The sequence below is a fragment of the Prinia subflava genome, chromosome 1 (genome assembly GCF_021018805.1).
Source record: "Prinia subflava isolate CZ2003 ecotype Zambia chromosome 1, Cam_Psub_1.2, whole genome shotgun sequence".
Classification (NCBI taxonomy): domain Eukaryota; kingdom Metazoa; phylum Chordata; class Aves; order Passeriformes; family Cisticolidae; genus Prinia; species Prinia subflava.
In genome coordinates this window covers 121,752,005-121,773,242 of record NC_086247.1, presented here as the reverse complement: position 1 = coordinate 121,773,242, position 21,238 = coordinate 121,752,005, and the positions used below count along the sequence as shown (strand labels likewise).

General features: G+C 39.9%; 1 protein-coding gene across 2 annotated transcripts; it reads left to right on the top strand.

The window, feature by feature from the left end:
* Positions 1 to 1,056: 1,056 nt before the first annotated feature.
* FAM221A (family with sequence similarity 221 member A) lies at positions 1,057 to 10,352 on the top strand. Of its 2 annotated transcripts, none has more exons than XM_063410473.1 (7): positions 1,057 to 2,124; positions 3,702 to 3,875; positions 4,342 to 4,532; positions 6,550 to 6,756; positions 7,587 to 7,697; positions 8,323 to 8,411; positions 10,117 to 10,352. In XM_063410473.1, exons 1-7 carry the CDS (start codon positions 2,069 to 2,071, stop codon positions 10,177 to 10,179), a joined length of 891 nt encoding a protein of 296 aa, XP_063266543.1. In that variant the 5' UTR covers positions 1,057 to 2,068; the 3' UTR covers positions 10,180 to 10,352. The 2 variants fall into 2 exon arrangements, with proteins under 2 accessions (XP_063266543.1, XP_063266552.1); XM_063410482.1 differs by lacking the exon at positions 1,057 to 2,124 and adding an exon at positions 2,171 to 3,285.
* Positions 10,353 to 21,238: the final 10,886 nt, after the last annotated feature.

Below are 21,238 nucleotides of genomic sequence, written 5' to 3'. Positions count from 1 at the left end.
CTGTTTCTTTTGTGAAGTGTTGGTCATAGCAGGAATTTTCTCTTCCCTGACTTTTCCCTGACAATCCTGACTTTTTTTGTGTGATTTTATTTTCTTCCACTAGCTTACTTGAAGATGCATTGACTGCAGTGGGGACTTGCTCCCATATCTTTCCTGCCTTTGAGGGTGACCTGTTTGTGTTCACATCTCAGTGTGACAGAACGTGTGTGTTGTGTTGCAGTGCTGTCTGCTCTGCTGAAATTTCTTGTACATGTGGCATAGCCACAGGACAAATGCCCAAACCATATGCCCTATCACCTTATTTGGATACTGCTGGGAACCTGAGAGTGTCCCTGTTGTTTCTTCTCCCTCTGAGGGATGTTTTGGCAAAACATTGCCATAGTCCTTGTGACATTCCTCTTCACCTTCTGCTGCATTGCTGGTGGCTTGCCCAGTTTAAAACCATGTGGAGTTTAAACCCCTGCATTGCTGGGTTTTCGTTTGTTTGTTTTCTGTGGAAGTATCACTGTATGGTATGGAAAAAGCCTTTCCTCTTGGATCTCAATTTGACAGTCTCAAGGCTCATGGCTTATGCTAGCGGGCAGAGCACAATTTAAATACCAATTTCCTAAAGCTCAGATAAGGAAAACGTACTATATTTTTTCTTCACCTATTTGGTCACTTTGTGGCCAGTCTGTTTATATCAAAGGGAAGCAGTCAATTTACACTATTTATTTAGAGATAGTGCAATATCAGAAACAGCAGCCTGTGATGGTTTCATGAAAAACACATCGGAGGAGTTGTTCCAATGTGGTTACATTGATTGTGGCATATGGAGAGGAACTGGGACTTGCAGGTTGCCAGTCTAAGAACCATCTTTGGTTAGGAATGTTTCCCACAGTTGGCCTCCTGTAGTCTTGAACTATGAGCAAAACATATTTTTATATGGAACATTTATTTTGTAAAGGAAGAGGAATTGGTGACCAACCAAAGACACCCCTCACCTACCCACCAGAAAAGTGGTGATCTAAATAGCAGCAGCAGCTGGGGTACAAGGCAGGCACTGGGAGGGCGTGGGTGCTGTGCTGTGTGGCTGGTGGCACCTAAGACTGTGGGTGCCCTTCTGAGGCACCGCATTGTGGGTGTGTGTGTGGCCGTGCCCTGGCACTGCTGCTCAGGGAGCTGTCCCCTCTGTCTGAGGGACACAAGGGCTTACTGCCTCCCCAGAGCATGTGTGCACACCCTGTGTGTCCTGTCCTTGGTACTGAGCCCCTCAATTCAAGATATGAATCAAACTTTGCAATTTTTTTAGTTGCTAATCAGTAGCCATAGCTGGACAGTTATGACTGAGCAATTGCATTGTGAAGGTTTATGCTTGGCTGCATTGTTTTAAGGAAAAGGGAAGACAATTCCAAGATGAATGGACTGTCTGGATGAGCGCCACCACGAGTCAAGCCAGCAGAACTGAGCAGTAACTGGGGGAAAGGTAATTCCAGCTGTGGGCGATCGCCACCACCTACTCAAAACAGACCCCAGGCTCAAATGGGCAGAACCATGCCTCTACTAATTAGCAAGACAAGCGAGAGGTATGACTAGCAAATACGGAGCTGAATACTAAGTAGTAAAAAAATTACGCAATTTGTAGCCAATGAATGCCGATGCCTTTGTTAAAATATAATAAACAGTGTAAAGTTTTGATGACCTAGCCTTTTGGGTTACCACGTAGCTCCCCGCTTTGCGCAAACCAGAAGAAAACAAAGCCGTTCCCGGCCCCTCTTCTCCCCGGTAACGAGCTGCCGGGACAGCGCGGGGCCGGCCGTGCCCACGGGCGCCGCGCACCTCCCGGGCCCGCTCGTTTCTCGGCCGCCGGTGCGGAGCGTGCTGCGGCCAGCCGCCCGCCTGCTCCGGCCCCCGCGTCCCCCACCTTTCTCCTGCCTGTCCCCCGCCTTCCCCCGCCTGCCCCTCGCCTGTCCTCCCCGTCCCCCGCCTTTCCTCCGCCTGTCCCCCGCCCTTGCCCCGCCTGCCTCCCGGTGCTCCCGGTGCGCGGGCGCCGCCGGGCCCCGGCCGTTCCCCGCGCCCTGCCCCGGGCATGGAGCGGCTGCGGGTGCAGGCGCAGGCCCTGGAGGAGTACGCGGAGTACCGGCGGTGAGGGCACGGGGGCGGCGCGCTGGGGGCGCTGGGGGCGCTGGGGCGGGGGACGGGCGTTTCCAGCCGTGCCGCATCCCCTGCAGCCGGCCCGCGGCCCGGGGTTCCTCCGGGGGGGATGCCCGCCTCCGGCCCTCCTGAATCGGCTGCTCCGGGGTGCGCGGCGGCTCGGCTGGGCCACACGCACCGCCCGCCGCTCGCTGTCGCAGTCGGAGGTGCGGCCGGTGTGCCCTGCTGAGGACGCGTTCCGAGCCTTGGCTGTCAGCAGTCACGCATCGTCCCTCGCATCCAGGCCCGCCCGGCAGCGTGAGGTGTGCTGCGGGAGGCCATCTGGTCCGCCAGATGTGGCATCCCTGCCCACGGCAGGGGCGCTGGAATTAGGTGGTCTTTAAGGTCCTGTCCAATCCAAACCATTATTTGATAATCTGCCAGCCGTACTGCTCTTTCAGAATACACGGGCTGCTGTGCATCATGAGTTCAAAGTTTTGCCTTGTATAAATCCCCTACACTGCTGCGTGTCTTTGCTAACCTTGTCAGCGGTCCTCTCGAAAGGCTGAACAAAAATAAACACAGTCGTGCTGAGATGAGATCTTAATTTAGTTTAGGAAAGCCTTGAGTAAAACACCAGAGGAAGGCACAGTGGTATTTCTTACATAAGATGTGCAGTGATTCAGTGGGTGTTGGCCGGGATGATGTGCGAATGACAGCGTTGTGTTGGCACATTATTCTGGTGCTGTACAGTGCTGGCAGTGCAAAAATTCACAGGGTATTTGGCAAAGAATCACTCGTTCAGTATGTTTTAGCATATCCAATAAATAATAACTGAAATATTACAGACAATAAAATCACTTTCAGCACAGGTAAGTGCTGCAGTTAATTTTCAATTACATTCTACATATTTTATTTATTGTATTTAATCGTTTCCATAAATGCAGGACTTGGATGCTATCCAGAGTTCCAGCTATCCAGTGATGTTGAATTTGAGCATGGTGATAGCTTAAACAAATGGGCCTGTCTGAATTGAGGGATACAGCTCCCACCAGCTTCAGCTGCAGAAGTTAGCATAGTCTTGCAAATCAGAAGAGAACTTGGATGTGTTGTTTGTTACTCTGATGGCAGTGGGATCACCTGCTTGCAGCTGAATACTCACACTAGACTAAGGTTAATCTCCTGATACAAGTTTGCAGTACAGTTGGGTGTAGATACGTGTGTACGTGACTTGCCAGAAGTCAGTCAAGAGGTCTGAGGCAGAGCTGGCTGGTTCCATGACCCTTGATGCTCATTGCTTTTTTTCCCAAAAGAACCCCTGGTAGTTTGCTGTATTAATGTTTTCCTTCTCTCGCAGAACTGATTTTCAGTGCATCAGAGCAAATTTTTTTATAAAGCATTATTCAAAAAACATTCTCTAAAAATCAGCTATAGTTCTGTTAAATTATTAGAAGAGTAATATGAAATAAAATATTTGTTTTGCATTTACAGAAAAAGTTCTGTTATATATATTATTTGAAAAAAAAATCTGGAGAGACCTACTTTTATTGTCTTCATTTTCTAATGCTTTTTTAATGCCATGTAAACAGAATTGTAGGTGATGATGATGGAGGAAAGCCCTTTACTCCTGAGGAATATGAGGAGTACAAAAGAAAAGTAATACCAGCTCGGCTACAGAACAGGTTGTATGTGAGCTGGAGATCACCCACTGGCATGGACTGTAAGCTTGTGGGACCAGAGACACCTTGCTTTTGCACTCACAGGTGGGTAGCTTCTCTTCTTTTACACTTTAGTATTTTTAAAAATCAGGAAAGTGTGAAATATTCCCAGACACATTTACAGTAGTAAATAGGGAAGTTGATTTAACGTTTAAAGGTTGAGAAAATTAGGTTTTAAATAGTAAGAACTGTTTGTAAATGCAAATGTCAATATATTTTTGAGATCAAAATGATTTTGTAGTCTCAATAAATTCAGCTGCAAGGCATGAGTTAACGTAGATCAGATTGATTCTGGTAGTGCTCTGAAAACAGAAACAGAAGGATATGTGATATTTATGTAATGAATAGATGTAAAACCACCTGCTATTATGCATTTAATTGAAAATTAACAATTAAGAGTAAATAGTACAGTTAAAGCTACTTCAAAATGAAACTTGAGAAGTAAATGGTAAGCCTTTCATGCAGTTTTCTACTAACAAAGTCATACAAGTTATTCCTTTTCCTGTTCTAGGTATAAACAACACAAAACAGACTACGAGGTTCTTCCCCAGGAGCGCCCTATCCGTGTGCCTTGCCGAGTGAAAGGCTGCCCGTGCCAGTCGTTCCAGTTTGTGCCCCCGAACGGCACCCGGCCCGTTCGCTGCCGCTGCAAGCACTTCCCTGAGCAGCACAGCGCGGCGCCGGGGCTTCCCTGCACCTCCTGTGAGTCACTGCGGGCCTGCAGCTTTGCCAGGAAACTCAACAGCAGCAGCACCAGAGGGCTCTGTGCTCTGCCAGGGTACTGGGGGTGCGCTGCTCTTGTCACCAATGCGTGTTTCCATCCTCGAGGAAGGATGAGAAATGGAAAGGAAGACATCACCTTTTGCATAGGAGGGTTTGGAACAACATCCTTAGTTTCCCTAGGTCCTGTGGAGGAGTTTAAATCTCTAAATGCTTCAAAAAGGTGCTTATGGAGACAGATGCCTAAAGATCGTATGAAAGTACCCTTTTTGCAATTTGTCACTTCCAGCTGCATGCACGTGCCTTTTCTACCTGAACCTTGGTAGTCTGAGAGAGAGAAGTGTGGTTCTCCATTCCTCTATTGCCTTGTTGACTATAACATTAATGCACTTCTATGTCTTCTCTCAACTCAGCAGGAAGTAGTACTGTGTTCCCAAGTAATTCTATTGCTAGTACTCCAACAAAGCAGTTCATGACCATAGAGATTGTGGGTCCAGAAATGCAAATGGGAATGAGGTTTCAGCAAGATCTTAGAGAAGGGGTTAAGAGGAAGCTTTTTGCTGCAGTTGTTTGAAATTAATGTTATGAAACAACAGTAATTATTAACCACAGGAAATAAATAATACATAAAGATGTTTTAGTTTGAAACCTCAGATTATGTAAGATGAAGATTTTTTTTTGCTAGAGTTCTGCGCTGTTATTAAATTTCTTTCATGGGATGTCTCTATTTGTGCAGAAAAAACTGTGAACAGCTTTTGCTGGTTGAGAATCATATCCCATAGAATAAACATAAAATATCTATATGACAACCTTTCAAGAATTTGGATTAAGTAATGAGAAAATCTTAGATGTGCAGCTGGATAATTCAGACTGAATCCATACACCATAGTATTTTCAATATTAACATATATAACAAATTTTGCTTAGTGTTTCTCAAAAATACCAGACACTTCTGAGGGCTTCACAGATTTCACAGTGAAGTGCCAAGAATTGCTTCCATTTTAGACTTGTTTTGTTTTAATGTAATGGTATTACTCTTGTCTAGTGTTGATATATCTAACATAACAGATAAGTTATAACTGAAAAACTTAACTGCTTGTTGCTCTGTATATATTACATATACTGTATTATGTGTCCAAACACAGAGTTCTGTTACTGAGCAGAGCCCAAAATAATATGAAAAAACCTTTAACATTTTCAATGTGATCAACATGTTACAAAAGACTTAAAGAAATCTTTCATGGGGCTCCACAAAATGTGAGCTGGAACCAGGGTAATTTGTATAACAAAGCATTTGCAACACCACTTCCTCAATTTCTTGGTCACATCATTGCTACAGAGGGGCTTTGATGACAGTTTTAGGTGTAGCTAGGGCAGACAGGTCACTTTACTCTGTTTCTGAATGTTATATAACATTTGTATAACTATTTCAATTGCATCCTGTGGCTGGTAAGCTTACAAACCCCCTGAAAGTCAATCTAATAATATTCCTGTGTAGAGCCCATTTTGTTGCTTCCACAGTCTCTCTTTGCTACTGAGAAAATTTTGCTGATCTTAAAAGACATTTAAATTGTGATTTGTGTAATAAATTGTGATATGAAATTTCTTAGCCCTGCAACATTGATATAGCCAGGCTATACACCTTTGAAGGGAATGCTGCCTTCAAATGCTGGTGGTAGGTTGTCAGCCAGTGTCACAGCTTATTTTTATTCATTGTAAGTGAATGGAGGGTGTTGCTAATGACAATGAACACAAGTTGCAACATAGGAAATACAGTTAGATATCAGAAAAGAAATTTCTGATGCAGCATGGGTCCAGGCTGCTCAGAGAGGTGGATTCTCCATCCTCAGAGGTACTTGAAACTTGGCTCGGTAAGGTCCTGTGACTGGATGCCCCCAGGATCTAATCCCACGAGTCGTCCTTTCTCTTTTATACAGCCTTTTCCTACAGCTGGATGCTTAAATCCCATCACCATCTCACTCCTTTACTTGTTTCTCAGGTTCCAAGTGTTCAGGCTTTCACAGCTGCTTCACCTGTGCGTGTGGTCAGCCAGCATATGCTCACGAAACAGTGGTGGAAACGAAAGAGGAGCGCCTGGCCCAAGGGAAGCCCGTGGGGCAGGATGTTCCTTACGCTGCCATGGGAGGGCTCACTGGGTTTAGTTCTCTGGCAGAAGGCTACATGAGGCTCGATGACAGTGGAATAGGTATGTGCAGCTGACCTGAGATGAAATTTTAATTCTCCACCTAAGTTTTGAAAACTACCAAATCAAAATAGAGTTTCAAAGTTTGAAGGCAAACTGGGTGAATAGGAGTAGGACTGCAGAAAGAAAGCTCTTTCCCAGCTGTCCTCAAGGTGTTAAGGGGTCACATTGTCCTGCTCACTGTAGTGAGTTGATAAAAAACTATTTTTCAACAATTCTGGTGTTCAACCTGGTTACTTCTGCTTGAAATGTAGCACATCCTTTAGACAGAACCTGCAACTTCTAATATTTCCTGTAATCTAATACTTCCATTTATGGAACAACATATTTATGTTGGTCCTATAGCTTTATACTGCACAGGTATTTCTTGGTTTATATATTTACAGCATTTTTGTTTCCAAACTCAAAGGTTAATGGCTGTTCAGCATAAAAAAAAAAAAAGAGGTAATTGGTAGACCTTTCTAACAGACAGAGTAGTTGGTCTTGATACTTTTTCTGCTCTGTGATTTTGTGTCATTTAATAACACGTTTGGTCCTGAAATACTTTTTATCTATTATTGCCAAGTATTCATTATTTATTTTCTAAATTCTGATCTGGATTCTTGAATTTGTCTGAAGTTTAGAAACCAAAACATTACTGTAGTAATTGAAGAAACAAAGCTTTTCAATCCTTTTGAAGCCATCCTTGTACTGCTTTTGTTAACTCCAGTTTATGGGGTCTGATCTGAGGGTTGTAGATATTAATCTGTAACCTTGTTTTGACCCCAGCATATGTATTAGGACTGTAGCTCCTGGAGTTAATTATTGTTTTCATTTAACTTATTTTCTGACAGGTGCTCCTTCTGCTGAACTTCTAGAAGCTCCCATTACTAGCATGGATCATCCATTTCTAAAAGCATTTCAGGGGCCTGCGAGTTCCACTCATACCATGCCACAGATAGCAGGTGATGTATAAGTAGGATAATACTGTTATAGAGAAAGAATTTAATATAAAATTAATTGATTTTATTAATGAATTGAAGGATGCTCAGGGCATTAAAATGAATACTGAAGCTTTGTTATGTGATAAGTTAGTACAACATTCACGTCCTTCAAATGCTTAGAATAACTTAATGCTTGTTATTTTTGCTTGTGATGTGGTTTTTTTACTTTAAATTGTTTTTTCTTAGTGTTTGTTATCTTTCCCATAAATGGTATTCATTTGATCTGTTTTCAAAATTCTTATTCCTCTTAGAAACTCATCATATCTGAATGGATTGTACCTATTCAGCACAATCTAGTGAAACTGCCTTCTGCCAGTAGAATATGGATCTCTTACACTTATGTCCCTTATTTAGTATAACAATTAATGTAACATTAATTAATATAACTGTTAAACTCTAAGACAATTTATGATAAGTTCAAGCCTAGAATAAAAAGGTTTCTTTTTGGTCCCAAGTTCTGGGTTTTGCCTTTAAAGCTGAGCTCCCATTTTAAATGGGTTGTGCCAAGTGTAAAACATAACTAATGGAATAGCAAGTATCCTTGATAAAAAAGGGGTTTTGTTATTGTTTATGTTTTGTTTCTCAGGTACTTCAAGTGCCACAGGACAAGTTTCTCATGGAAAACAATCAGAAGCTGATGACATGGCTTATTTTGAAAAACGTTATCAAGAACGGGCAAGTTACTACATTTATTGCTTAATTTAAATACACTTTCACAAGAGGAGGTCTAAACCTCATACATGTATGAATTAAGTGGCATATAAGTGCTTTGTAATTCCTTCTCAATTCCTGAGAAAGCTAGCTTCTTAACATACATTTTAAAATACAGTTATGAGCTACTACAGGATTTCAGATGTCGGTCACATATGGGATGGCATTTACCTTAACCAGGCAGATTTTAATTGAGGTAATTCTCTATTACAGAAAACCATAACCTTTTACTATGTGACAAAACAAAACAACAACGCAGAGTTACAGAAACTCCCCTGTGACATTTAGGACTCTGTGTTTGCTATCTCATTTATAATTTTATAATTATATTATAATATTAATTTTATAATGTTCTTTTTTTTAATGCCTGTCTGTGTAAGTTTGGCTAAATTTGGTCTGTCTTTCTTAGATTATCTATGTCACTCACTTAGAGGTGCCTCCTCCACCATACTATCTTTAATTTAAATGTCCTGTGGTGTGGGTTATTCACATGTTTAAACACCTATTCTTTCCTCACATTAGCCCCTTTGCTCCACCATCTCAGTTGAAGTCTGTCTCGACTGTTTACGAATTCTTTTGTTAGGCAATGTTGCATCATTAACTTTTAAAATCTAAACTCTTTTGCCATTTTGCTTGCTGGCTTGCAACAAGGTGTTTGTTATGGAGAAAGCTGTTCTAGCTTTGTGAAATGCTGTATAATTTTCTTTGTTTTGTAAATCATCACAAAATATGGGCAGATGTTAGAAATATTACACTGGTTCATAGAAATCATCAAATACAAATTTCTCAATTTCTTTTTCCCCCCAAGATTTTATTTTCTATGCAAAAAGTAATAGGAATTTTAAATAAAACCCTCAAGCCTCCAAAGAGGGGAAAGAGTTTTAAAATGCATTTTTATGTAGACCAGCAGCATTTGCTTAGCAGTGAGTTCATATTTCCTTTTGATATTTTTTGACGATTGGAAAAATCATATTAATTCTTTTTTTCTTGCATTTTTAATAGCAGCATATGTGTTAGATGGGATGCAAACGTCTCCGCATCCCTTTTATATAGTTGCTCTAAATATGATTTCATTCTCAAGTGTGACAGTACTTGAGAAAAATTGTAGCTTCTCAAACCAACAGCTATATTTGTTTGGGTTAATAGTCTTACTACAAAATGACAGAGCAAAATGCATGTTTTGATAAATTTTACCATGTTGCAAGAGCCTGTTGTGTAGAAAAAATCTTACAGGAGGAAGTCATGGCCTTGTGGGTCAGCGGGGAGACTCTGAGATGAAGGTTCAGCAGCATTCCTGTGTGGTTTTATGTGTGCTGGTTCCTCTAACTGTGTCTGTTAGACATCTGCCATAAAACTGCTCCACCTTTCATTGACATGGAGATAAACCCGTGAACATTCGAGGGTCACGCTGGCCTTGAGGGAAACTTAAATACCCAGATTGCCATTATCAGAGATAAGGCAGCCTGTTTCAATAGAGGAGGAGCTGCAGTGCCATGGAAGTGCTCCTTTGTCTTGTGGTGCAAAGGAAAGCAGTGCTAGGTTAGGATAATAATGTTGTGCACCTTTCTCCCGGGTAAATTTGTGGCTGGATGTAGAAATTGAATATTGCATAGTTAGCCGATTTGCAAGTCAGTGTTTGAACCACTGCTGGTGTCTTTATCTGTTACAGCTGAAAATGGAGAAAGCAGCTAAACGGAAAGAGAGGAATCCAGTGCCATCAAAGAAGCCATGAGATTAATAAATAAATATTTATTGTTTGGCACACTGTTCATTATTTCATTGAGTATTTTTCTCTGTGCCTACCTGCATACTTGTATTTATCAATTTATTTATTATGTTGTTTTGTTCCTTTGCTGAAATTAATTTTTAATTATCTCATTGTAATAAAATTGGTTCTTTAATCAATGCGTTTCTAATCTCCAGAACTGTTACACAGACATTTCTTTGAGGATGGAGAAGCATATTTAAAGAGTTACAGGTGTGAGGGTTTAAGGTCTGAGAGAATAACCTTGTATTTAAATGTTAGGTTGTGGGAGGACAAAGAAAAGGTATGTCTTATTCTTAGACCTTTATGATACATTTTCTTTATTTGTAGAGTCCTTCAAACTCATCTTGGTTATGGATTTTATGTGGTGAGATTTGTTCTGTTAATATTGACATTTTAATATTTTCTTTAAGTCTTTTTCCCCTTTCTGTTGATTTCATCTCCTTGACATAAAATTCAAACATACTCTTCTTCTCTCACACTTCTGTAGGCTCTGTTCTTGCCACTATATAAATATTTTTATAAAAGATGACATTCTGTACACTTGCAAACCCATTGTCACACTTATGAGCTACTTGAAAGGATCTTGTTTGTATACTTTATCCAGATTTCTCTGGTGGTACTATTCTCCCAATTCTGTTTGTCTGTTACAATTATTACACTGAACTTCTGAAAACCTTAAGTGGAAGTGGACATGTTATTTATAGCATGTAAAGCAATAATTGCATGCTGTTTGGTACAAACTTACTTATCCAAGAGATTAATCATGTCTAATCCAACATGGACTGAATCACCTCAAGGACATGTGCTTTTGTATTCTTTGTCTAGATTCACAGCTGTGGCAACACGTTTTATTAAAAGCAGTAGACTACTACGAGTAGACTACTAAATATACAATTTAGTGAATGTGTGGCTGTTTAATTCTGCCAAGCAGCACAGCAAGAACTTGGTACATAATAACTAGCAGAGAGTGCAGCTTAGGAGGCAAAAGCAGAGCCTGAGTTAGCTGATTCTGCTTTGAGAACAGAGAGGTGTAAGTCAGTTTGTTCTTAAAAATACCTGAAGTTGTCTTTTGCACTGGAGGCTTCACAGGAGGTGTGTGTACTGAGACTTTACAGCAAGAATTGGGAGAAAACGACAAAGCTTTGTTTCCCATTGGAAAGAATGCCTCCATGTACCTGATGGGCAAAGGAGAAGAGGTCAATTTGAAGGCATTTACTGCAGCCTTCTACCTTTAACTCTGGCCTATGCTGCCGTTACTACAAATGCCAATCAGAGAGGCTAATGTTAATTTAATTTAAATGCATGATACATCAACGTGTCTAATTAATGTTTTGAAAGTACCTTCACTGATAAATTCTCTGGTTACATTCTGCTTTAGCCTAATAAATGAAAGTATTAATTCGAGCTCCCTCTTCTGGCCCTGGCAAGCAATCCATTCAACACATCTCTACTTAGTCTTGAAAACAAATGGTGTTTTCACAATTTAATCACAAGAAACAAACAATTACAAATAAAATTCATTTATAAAGTAATAAAAAAAATAAAGAAAGAAAGTATTTCCATTTTTCAAAGAGATTATTAGGAGCTTAATAGTGGAAGTTTCCTCTAGTTTCCTTCTTATCCCCATTACTATACACATGAGGGAATGCAGTTCTGGAAATCTGTGTGTGTTGCAGATGTGAGCTTTTACACAGCAAAATATTGTTAAAGAGAGAGGTTTTAGTAGTTACAAAAACTTTTATTTTGTGTTCCTTTTGATACTGAAAGCATACCTTTTAGGAAATAATGAATTGTTTTACATTTTGAGTTGACAATATTTGTCTGTTTTAAATGATACTTCTTCCAAATTCAGTCCTACTAAACTGTACTTTGATCCACAAACTGGTTTTATTAAAGTAATTTAAAAAACATTCCGTGCTTTAAATTATTTACTGTTTTCACTCTAAAGATATAAAAAGGTTACTACCTTTATTTAGTGATATTTCTTTTTAGTTGTAAAACAGGTTGGATCATAAAAATATCAATGACATTAAATACTGCTCAGGAGTTCTGACCACTTTTCACTCATGTTGATGAGGTCCAAGCAAAAGAAACTTGCTTTCTTTACTAGGAGGCATGCTTTTGATTTCTTAGTATTTGCATACTACTTTTTTTCTGAAACTTTATTGGTATCTACACATGAAGAACCAGGTTCAATATATCTCATAACGTTGCTGGCTGTGAAAACTTGGACACTGATGTCGTATCTGAAGTGGAATTTGAATTTATCCTAAAAACCCAATAATCGTTTTGCAGGATCAATATTGTAACCTCCACTTCCACTGAAAAATTTCTTTATACATCTATTAGAAAAGAATTTTTTTAAATTATAAAAGCAGAGAATAAGTGCTAGTACGTGTGTCATTAACACTGTCCATTAAATAAAGAGCTTGGTTTAACAGGTACTTGCTGATGGTTTGTTTTCCTGAGAGCAGCCATGAACTTTGAACAAAATATCATGGGACAGATAAGTTACCGATTCATCTGTGTGATTTATTGGGTGGGCATATATCTGGTGGTCATTCAGCTGGAAGCATTTACTGTGTCTGACCCTACTCCAAGGAACCAGGCACAGGGAAAAGGGTTTGTTCTCACACACATGAGCACTCTAAGCTGTTAAAGCCTAACTGCATAGACCCTGGGCAGCGCCTAAGCATGTCATATTTTGAAAGTAGCTAGCTTTCAAATCAGTATTTTGCCTATATTATAACATTCCTAGAGTGTCCAACAGCATTTTTTTCGCTTGTTTGACCATCCTGTGGAAAGGTTTAGATGTTCCTTGGTTGTTATAGTGGACACTGGTCAGTGACCCTAAGTGGGGTGCAAGGCGCTCCTCCCTGTTATGTGTGTTTCTGATACCAAATATAAACCACATCTGTCTGTCTCAGGTTCTGGAGCGAGGGGGATGAGATGTGTGAATTCACAACCAGCAATGGCATCCGTGCAGTTACTTTGTCAAGTTGTGCATATTCAGTGACTGGCAGGTCTCATGACTGTACATCCCCTCTAGAAGCCATGTGTTTATAGAAGTAGTTTATAGCCATGTGGCCTAAGAAAAGAGACAGCTTTGCAAGTAGTGATATTATTTGTTCTTGGCACAAATATAATTGAAAAAAACCAACAAAGGTTTTCCAGTCTAAAAGATCTCTCACCGGTGTACCTGTTTGTGTTTGTTTGTTTTTTTTTTCTTTGCAACTAAATATACTATTTTTGTCTAGAAGCCCACACTTGTTTTGGACCCTTTAGCATCTCTGTTCTGGTAAAATGAATCGTTACTTGCCTTACACTTGTTTTAGCTCTGATTTTACATTCACTCTGCCCATGCTGTCTGGCATGGCTGGGCACAGATCCCACGGGCTCCTTTAGTTACCACCCTAGGGAAGATCCCAGGCTCAGCCATAACCTGTCACCTGTGTGATGCAGTGTCACAAACAGAGTGGGAGCCTCACACAAAGTTTATTAGTTGAGTCATGCAGTGCAGAAAGGACCCTCTTGCTTTCTGAACTCCTCAGAGAAGAGTCTAAGTGTGGCTGGATCCAATCTTAGCCCCAGACTTAGTCAACAGTTTATGTCTAAAGTATTATCCAGGTGTAACTGAACCTTTGTACAAGTTTGTCCTGTGGAATTAAGGATGGCAAACCAGATATATTTATATAAAATATTTAATTTATTATGATAATGATTACACTAAAATATCTTAATCAGAATTATTTACTCCACAGACAGAAGCTATAAATATTAGTACAGTCTAATCCTCTGTTTTTAAGTAATATTGAAGCAATTATGGGAAAGCCAGCAAAATCAATTAATAAGTAGAGATTCATGTTACTGAATCATACCAAAGACTGTAGGCAAATCTCTTTTGCTCAGCCTTGAGGAATCACCTTGAGGGGCATCCCCAACCAAAGGGAGGATCTCCACACACACCCCAAGAAGGGGATGTCAGAAGACCCTGCCATTAAAGATTGGGACTGCTCAGTCAGATGTCTCCAGGCCAGCTTTGTCAGGTCAGCAGCTTAGACAAGTTATCATAGTAGCACTTTTCCGTTCCTTTATGAGGCACTTTACCAGGACAGCTACATCTTCACCTCACTTTCAGCATGTTTAATTTTGGAGCTGATGAGTCAATCTGCTTTCAGCATTATTCAACACCAAAAGCAGCACGGATAGCTTTGCAAATAGGGCGTTGTTCACGATGGTTTACCCCATTCTAGGCAGAGTATCCTGTTACACATCGGCTGAGCTCATTTGAAACTATTTGATTCTAACTGAGGTGTTTAACCTTGTCCTCCCTCTCCCAGTAAGTTTCTGTATAAGTGAGAACAAAAGATGGTATTTAATTTTGGAAAAAGAAAAATAATCTATTTCAGATTTCAGAATTTCAAGTACTCTTGTTCCCCTTCAAACTGCAGTTATTCTTTTCTGTAATGTCAAAAAGAATTGTTCATCAAAATAATACATGATGAGTGAGAATCTGCTGCACAAGTTTGTAGCTATGTTTTCTTGAATATTTAGTAGACCAAAAAATATATAAATTGAGAGCTAAAATATTTGCTGTCGACTGAAGAATACTGTAGGAGGCAGTTGGAGTTCTGCTAGGATGTATCTTCTGCCCTAAAAGCATCAATTTTTACATAGATGTGCAGGAAGATGTTGGAAGGGGGAGTGAGAAAAAGTAAAGATACCAAATAAATGAATAGTTTTCTTTAATGTGAGGGTTGCAGCAGGGAGAGGGGAAAACCCAGAAGGAGTACCACAGGTTGCCTTTCCTCTTTGGTCTGCTGGCTGACTGATGTGTACATATTGGTCAGAATCTGTGCAGCTTTGAGCCAACTGGAGGAGGCAATGCTGCTTGTTGTGTCCCCAGTAGGAATCTGGGGAGGTGGACCAAACTTTAATCATTCTCTTTATGTTTTGTTTTTTTTTTTAACTTTTTCTAATAAAGGTGGTTTTAGATTTAATAATCATCGGTAATTCTCCTTTGGGTTCTTATTCTGGCATTGAGACCCAGTCAGAGTGTTTTATTTTATATTGTAAAGTATAGAGTGTAGGAGTGTGCTTCCAAGGTTATCAAAATATTCAGTTGCACAGGCATTTTCTTTCCCGCTCTGAACTCTGGATCTTTTCCTTTGAATTACAGGTAGAATATTGTTTACCAAAAGCCATGTTTCTGGAGCTGACCTTGTTTTACAATGGTTCAGGTACGAAGTTACAAGTGGAGAAACTGTGCTTCTCTCAGCCAACCCCAAACCCAAGTCTTTCATGTAAAGAGAGTGAGGGGTATGTCTGAACTGCTGTCTCTTTTGATTAAGGAAAGGGAATGGATACCAGATATATGCTAACGTGTGTGAGGAAGGATCAAAAAGTAAGATCTGCACACTGCTAGCTGGCAATTAAACTGTTAAAAATGTTCATTGCAAACTATTTCTCTCAGGTACATTACCTGTCCTGATCCAATTCATTAATTCTTGGAACAAAATGAGAGCAGGCTTGCAAATGCACCTACAGTTATAAAGACTGAAAGCTTAAGGTGGGGCGTTACGTGTCTCAACAGCAGTGCAACTGTTTTGATTTAATTTCTGGCTGTTATAAGCCATCAAGCACCTATGAAAAATGACAGCTTATAACTTATATGCTCTCTCCACACTTCAAATGTCAGGAGGTGTAATGACTTCTTGAAAACAAGTGCATTGACTTAAGCTCATTCTCGGACTAATGCAGCTTTTGGCAAACCTGGTTTTAGTAAGGTAAGTAGTTTGTGCATGTATGCAGTTTGTTTTTTCATCTGGATACAAAAGTTTTAATTCTATGCAACCACTTTTCAAGGTACTTGCTGGATCTTTGAATATGTTGAGGGTTATACTGTCTTAAGTTCTCTTTAAAAATTGTTAGTTCTCCTAAAGAAAATGCTTATTTTGTATGAGCAAGCCTTGATGAACTTCACAATTCAGTAAAATTATGGAAACACTCTTTTGGGTTTTTTAACACTCAGGAAATACAACAAGAAGGTAATATACAGGATTCTGAATTCTCTTTCTTCATCCAGTATACATAATGGGATTTCTTTAACAAGAGAGCAATGTTTTATTAAGAGAAGTGGTTCTTTGGTCCATCTCAAGAAGTGAAAAAGACCTTTTAAAAACCCATAATGATGAATGTGCTGGACAAAGTACTCTTGAGAAGACAACAAGGACATATTTAGTAGAGTTCTATGACAAGCATAAAAAGGATGATGGCAGCTTTTGGTTTTGTGTGTGAACTACTGGTGGTTTTGCCTACTGCAAACTAAGCCAAAATTAAAAGATGTGTCTGAACTTTTTGTGTATGTAGGTTAATGGCTTTCTACGTTCTTGGAAAAGGAAGAAAACAAAACCTGGACATTTATTTTGTGACCAGTCTGTTCCTTTGTCACATGTATTAGGATGTCACTGTCAATAAAAATGTTGTAGCAATGTATTAAGAAAAAAGCCATGTGAGGCTCGTGTGTAATGTCTTGGTGTTTTTCTAGTCACACAAATTTCTTTAATCTATTGTTTTTAGATTAGAGGATTATGTTTTTGAAGCATTAGCATATAGTTTTGCGAGAGATAAAATATCAAACGCATTGCCTTTTTTCCCATAATTCTGTTGGGATAATTACAGGAAATTGTAGAAATAAGACTTGTTTTCCATTCCATAAATACCAGTTTGAGTTATGCTTATATTTTCACAATGACATTCTTGATAATTTTTTTTCCTAATTTCCTTAATTTCCAAATTTATAGTGGCTGTTTTTCTGGCTGGTACAGCAAGAGATCAACAGTGAATAGGCAAGATTTTTTAATTAAAGTTTTTAATTGTATGTCAGTTCTACATACAAAATGATAGTAATAAATGAATCTTTCTCTTTTTGAAACCTGCTACGTGAATGCATTTTAAAACTGAATAATGTGGAACACACATTCAAGTGACCTGTAATTTAAAAAATCGCAATGAAAAGACTGGCAAACATGACATATTTGCAAAGTGCTGTTTGTATCTCTTGATAAAGAGATTCATGAGCAATAGTTAATGTTGGTGTGAAATGTAATTTAATTTCAAACCTTCTGCCTGATGAAAATAGTAGGCTTTGTGTGACATGTTACCACTGATGGAAATGACCTGAAAGAGTTGCTAATCAGCAGTAGGAGACTGATAGAGAGGGGTAGTAGTTCCTATTTAAAATGGTAATGTCTAGACAGGCTGTTTGGCATGGAAAAGTTAGATTACATTGCTGGTCATGAAGAAAGTCTTGTATATTGCTTCTTAATGGTAGCCTTTGGAGAAAGAATTTGCCAGCAGAGATCTATTCTGTACTTAAAGTTTTGTCGCTAAGCTTTCAGACAGATGCCAGTGTAAGAGATTTCTCTCAGTTCCTTCCTCTAAAGGGCATCGGGCCTTAGTATGGAAGATTCTGACCTCTTCAGTGTGCTTATATTCTAGTAGTTGTCAGTGCACATTTCTGTAGGAGGTTTCCATAATCTCTGCTGATTTGTATGTTATCTTATTAAGTAGTATCAGGTGACTGTGGAAAATCTTAAATTCTGAATAGACCAATATTTAAGATTCCACCAAACTTGCAGTGTCCAAGTGTTGATGAGAAGTACAGGCTCTGGGCACTGCAGATGCCAGCTGATCTAAACTTAAACATGTGTGACCAGGTGAGTAACAAATTTTAAAGCACTTAGATGATTGGACGTGTAACAGATGCTTGCAAATACCAGCACAGTGCTCCCTGGAGGAGTCATCTCTTTTAACTGAAAGCAGGGCAGGCTGGGAAGGACTGTTGCCATGAACATACTCTAGAATTTAAATGGATTTGTCAAAAAATGCTTCAGGTTGTGTTGGGGAAGTGATTTTTAGAGTATGATTTGCTTCAGGTCTATTTCTGTCTGACCCAAGTTCTTTCTAGTGCCAAGGAAACAAAGTACCTCTGCTTCTTCCCCTTCTGAGGGAAAAAGATTCCTCCCTTGGCCACAGAACCTGCGATAAATTCCCTTGCACATGTGAGCTGCTTGAATGCCTGGATGCTGTGCAAACTTTTGGTCAAAAGACAGAACAGCAGGTGGGAGTAGGAACCCTCTTGCCCTGGCCGGCACTGAACATGAACATCAGGAGCTGATGGCAACAGAACTAAAAAGGCTTTGAGGCCTTCTGAGGTGCGCTGGTGACTCTTGGACAAGCTCTACCAATGTCAGTCTCCCTTTCTGGGACACCCTTCCCTAATATCCTGCCTCTTCAGGGATGGGCCCTGGCACTGCCCATGCTGCACTGGCCCGTGGCTTGGGAGCAGAGGTTGCCACAGGAGGAGGCAGGAGACTTCTGTCCAGCCTGCCTTGCCCATCCATCCTATCATGTAGAAGAGGTTCCAAGAGCTCTTGTGTGTGATCTCATCCCTGTAGTCCTATTGACATTGCTAAATGTGATTTCTTAAAAGAGATGAAAATCTGTTATCAGTTCCCTGGAGTTATGTGTTGGCTTTTTTTTTCTTTTTTAATTTTTTTTAAAATTCTGTTTTAAATCTTTAGTAGTTTTTATTGCTTGAGCTACCTTTTTTATTTGCTTTCTCTGTGTAGCTTTCCAGACCCTATACCATCCACTCTTAGTTTTCAGCAAAAATAGTTTGTTTCCAGATGTGGTACTGCAATAAGAGGAAAACCCTGTTAATTAAAGATTAATTTCTCCTAGATATCCTGCAAAGTCCTTGTGTGCATTCCCCAGCCTTTCAAAACCCTTTTTTCTTTAATATTATGATGAAACAGGTAGCTGCCAATTCTGGCCTTTCCCAGTTTCTAAATGAATGGTTTCAGTGAACACTCTGAGTAGCTGCCAGCTCAGGATTTTACTGGAAACCGTACATTGGAATGTCATAGGACACTTGGCATAAGTGATCTCATCAGCTTAGTTGCTGGGATGGGAGTACATGAGAAGATGGGAGTGAGTATCTAAAACATGAATTTTAATTCCTATCTTTTCAGCAGCAGGTAGTACTGGTACTTGATAGAAAGACAATACATGTGAGTATGTGTGCATGTTGTGGTGGTGGGAATTGGGACATTAATCTGAAGAAAATCATTCCTTAGCAGTGTTGCTGGTTGGAGAGCTTGCTCTTCCTCATATAATTTCCAGAGACAGATTGTTCTTATGTATCTTAATGCAAGATTTGAAAGGAAGGAAGGGGTAGCAGCTTGTAAGTAGAGGAGAAGATACCAAAAAGCTTTGTTGAAAGTGTATGTTGCAGGACATTAGGCCTCTAAGCAGATTTTGCAGTCATGCTTGTTTAAGCATCTGAGTAATTTCCATAGGCTTGTCTAGATGTCTTTTGTAGCTATCCCCTCTTTATTTATCTCTATTAAAAACTCACTGAACACAGACACAGATTGCAAAAGCATACTTGCCTACCAGGACAGACATATTATGGTGATTTAGTTGTGTGGGACTGTAATAATGTGTGCTTATATGAAATAAAGCCAGCTATCACAGTTTGAAGCAAGCTGTTAGGGGATAACAGTTTCTCTGCAACTTGTAATTACATTGACAAGAGGTGCTGCTAAGTTGGCAGATACAGCTGTTGTCAGAAATCTTTTTAGAGAGACTTGTCCTGCAGTTGCTAGGATTGCCTTGGCAACAGGCTGCTGAGGAAAAGGCTTGTGGGTGGGAAAAAATGGTACTTGGCATTCAGAAAGTTGAGATGGTGTAAGGAGTATAATGTTCTCCAGAAAAACTTGTTTAGGATTTGCTCATGTTCCATAATTTGAGCTTTTGGAACATGTTAATGAATCACCTGAGGGCACAGCCTTCCGCATACCAGCAGGGTATCCAGTTCTGGTTTAAAGTCAGATCCTTTAGGCACATCTGTGTGTTGCTCGGAACGCAATAATCAACAATACGGAGGCAGAGTCTTCAGTGAAAGCTGCTCTTCACCGAAAAAAGAGCGCCAGCTTGTTTATTTCTTTCCTTTTATAATTTTGTGGGTCTGGAAGCACATTGGCTCTTGGGGTTACTACCCCTTCACCTCACTGGCCATGCCAGCTGTCAACCAACATTGTTTTTAGGCTGGAAATACGTAAGCAAAGGACAGTGAACAAAAACAAGAAAGGTTGTTTATGTTCCAAAGCGTGAGAAAATGAAAGACTGACCCTTAATATCGCAACAGTAGCTAAAGAACTGACTCCATTTTACAAGCAAGTAGAAAGCTTTAAAAAATCTCAGAAAAACCAGGGCAACATCTGTGCTGTTAACAAGTACTAATATGAAACGAGGTGTTCTTCAAAACAGTCTAAATTTACAGCAAAATGCCTCATACTGAATTATTTTGATACTCTGATCTGCCCTGTTTTTTGAGTTACAGTTGTGAATCTGATTTTTTAAAAGGAAAGAGGCCTTTTTGGTTTTTTTGACTCACAGTGTTGAGATACTTTTATGTACAAAGCTGCTCTGACTGACCTGAGCAGGGAGCAGCCAGCAGATTCTCTGTTCCATTTCTGTATGGTTTGCACATCACAGGCATTTTTAGGGCGGCATGCCTGAGAAGGAAACAAGGTAAGGTGTAACCAGAGCCATGCAGGTGAGGATGGAGTGGACGTGGGGTCTAGTGGAGGTTTGGTAGTGTGTGGTATTGTCACAGTACTCAGAGATGGATTAGTTCACATCACTCTTTGTTCTTACAGAAACAACTTTTAGGGTAGAGATCCCAAACACCAACAGTAATGTACTTTGGCTTATTTAGTAGATGGGAGATTTGACCTATAACGGACCTTGACTTTCCCAGGTCTTGTATTATAAGTGTGTATTGTAAGATATAAATGTATTGTAAGATGGGTTTTGGATGAAAAAACGTTTTGAGTTAGTGAATGGGAAAACACAAGGACTTTTTTGTAAATTTTTTCCTTTTCCCCTACATAGAGGGAAAAGCAGATTTCTGTTTGTTTGGTTAAAAGTTCCTAAGCATCACAGAATCATAGCA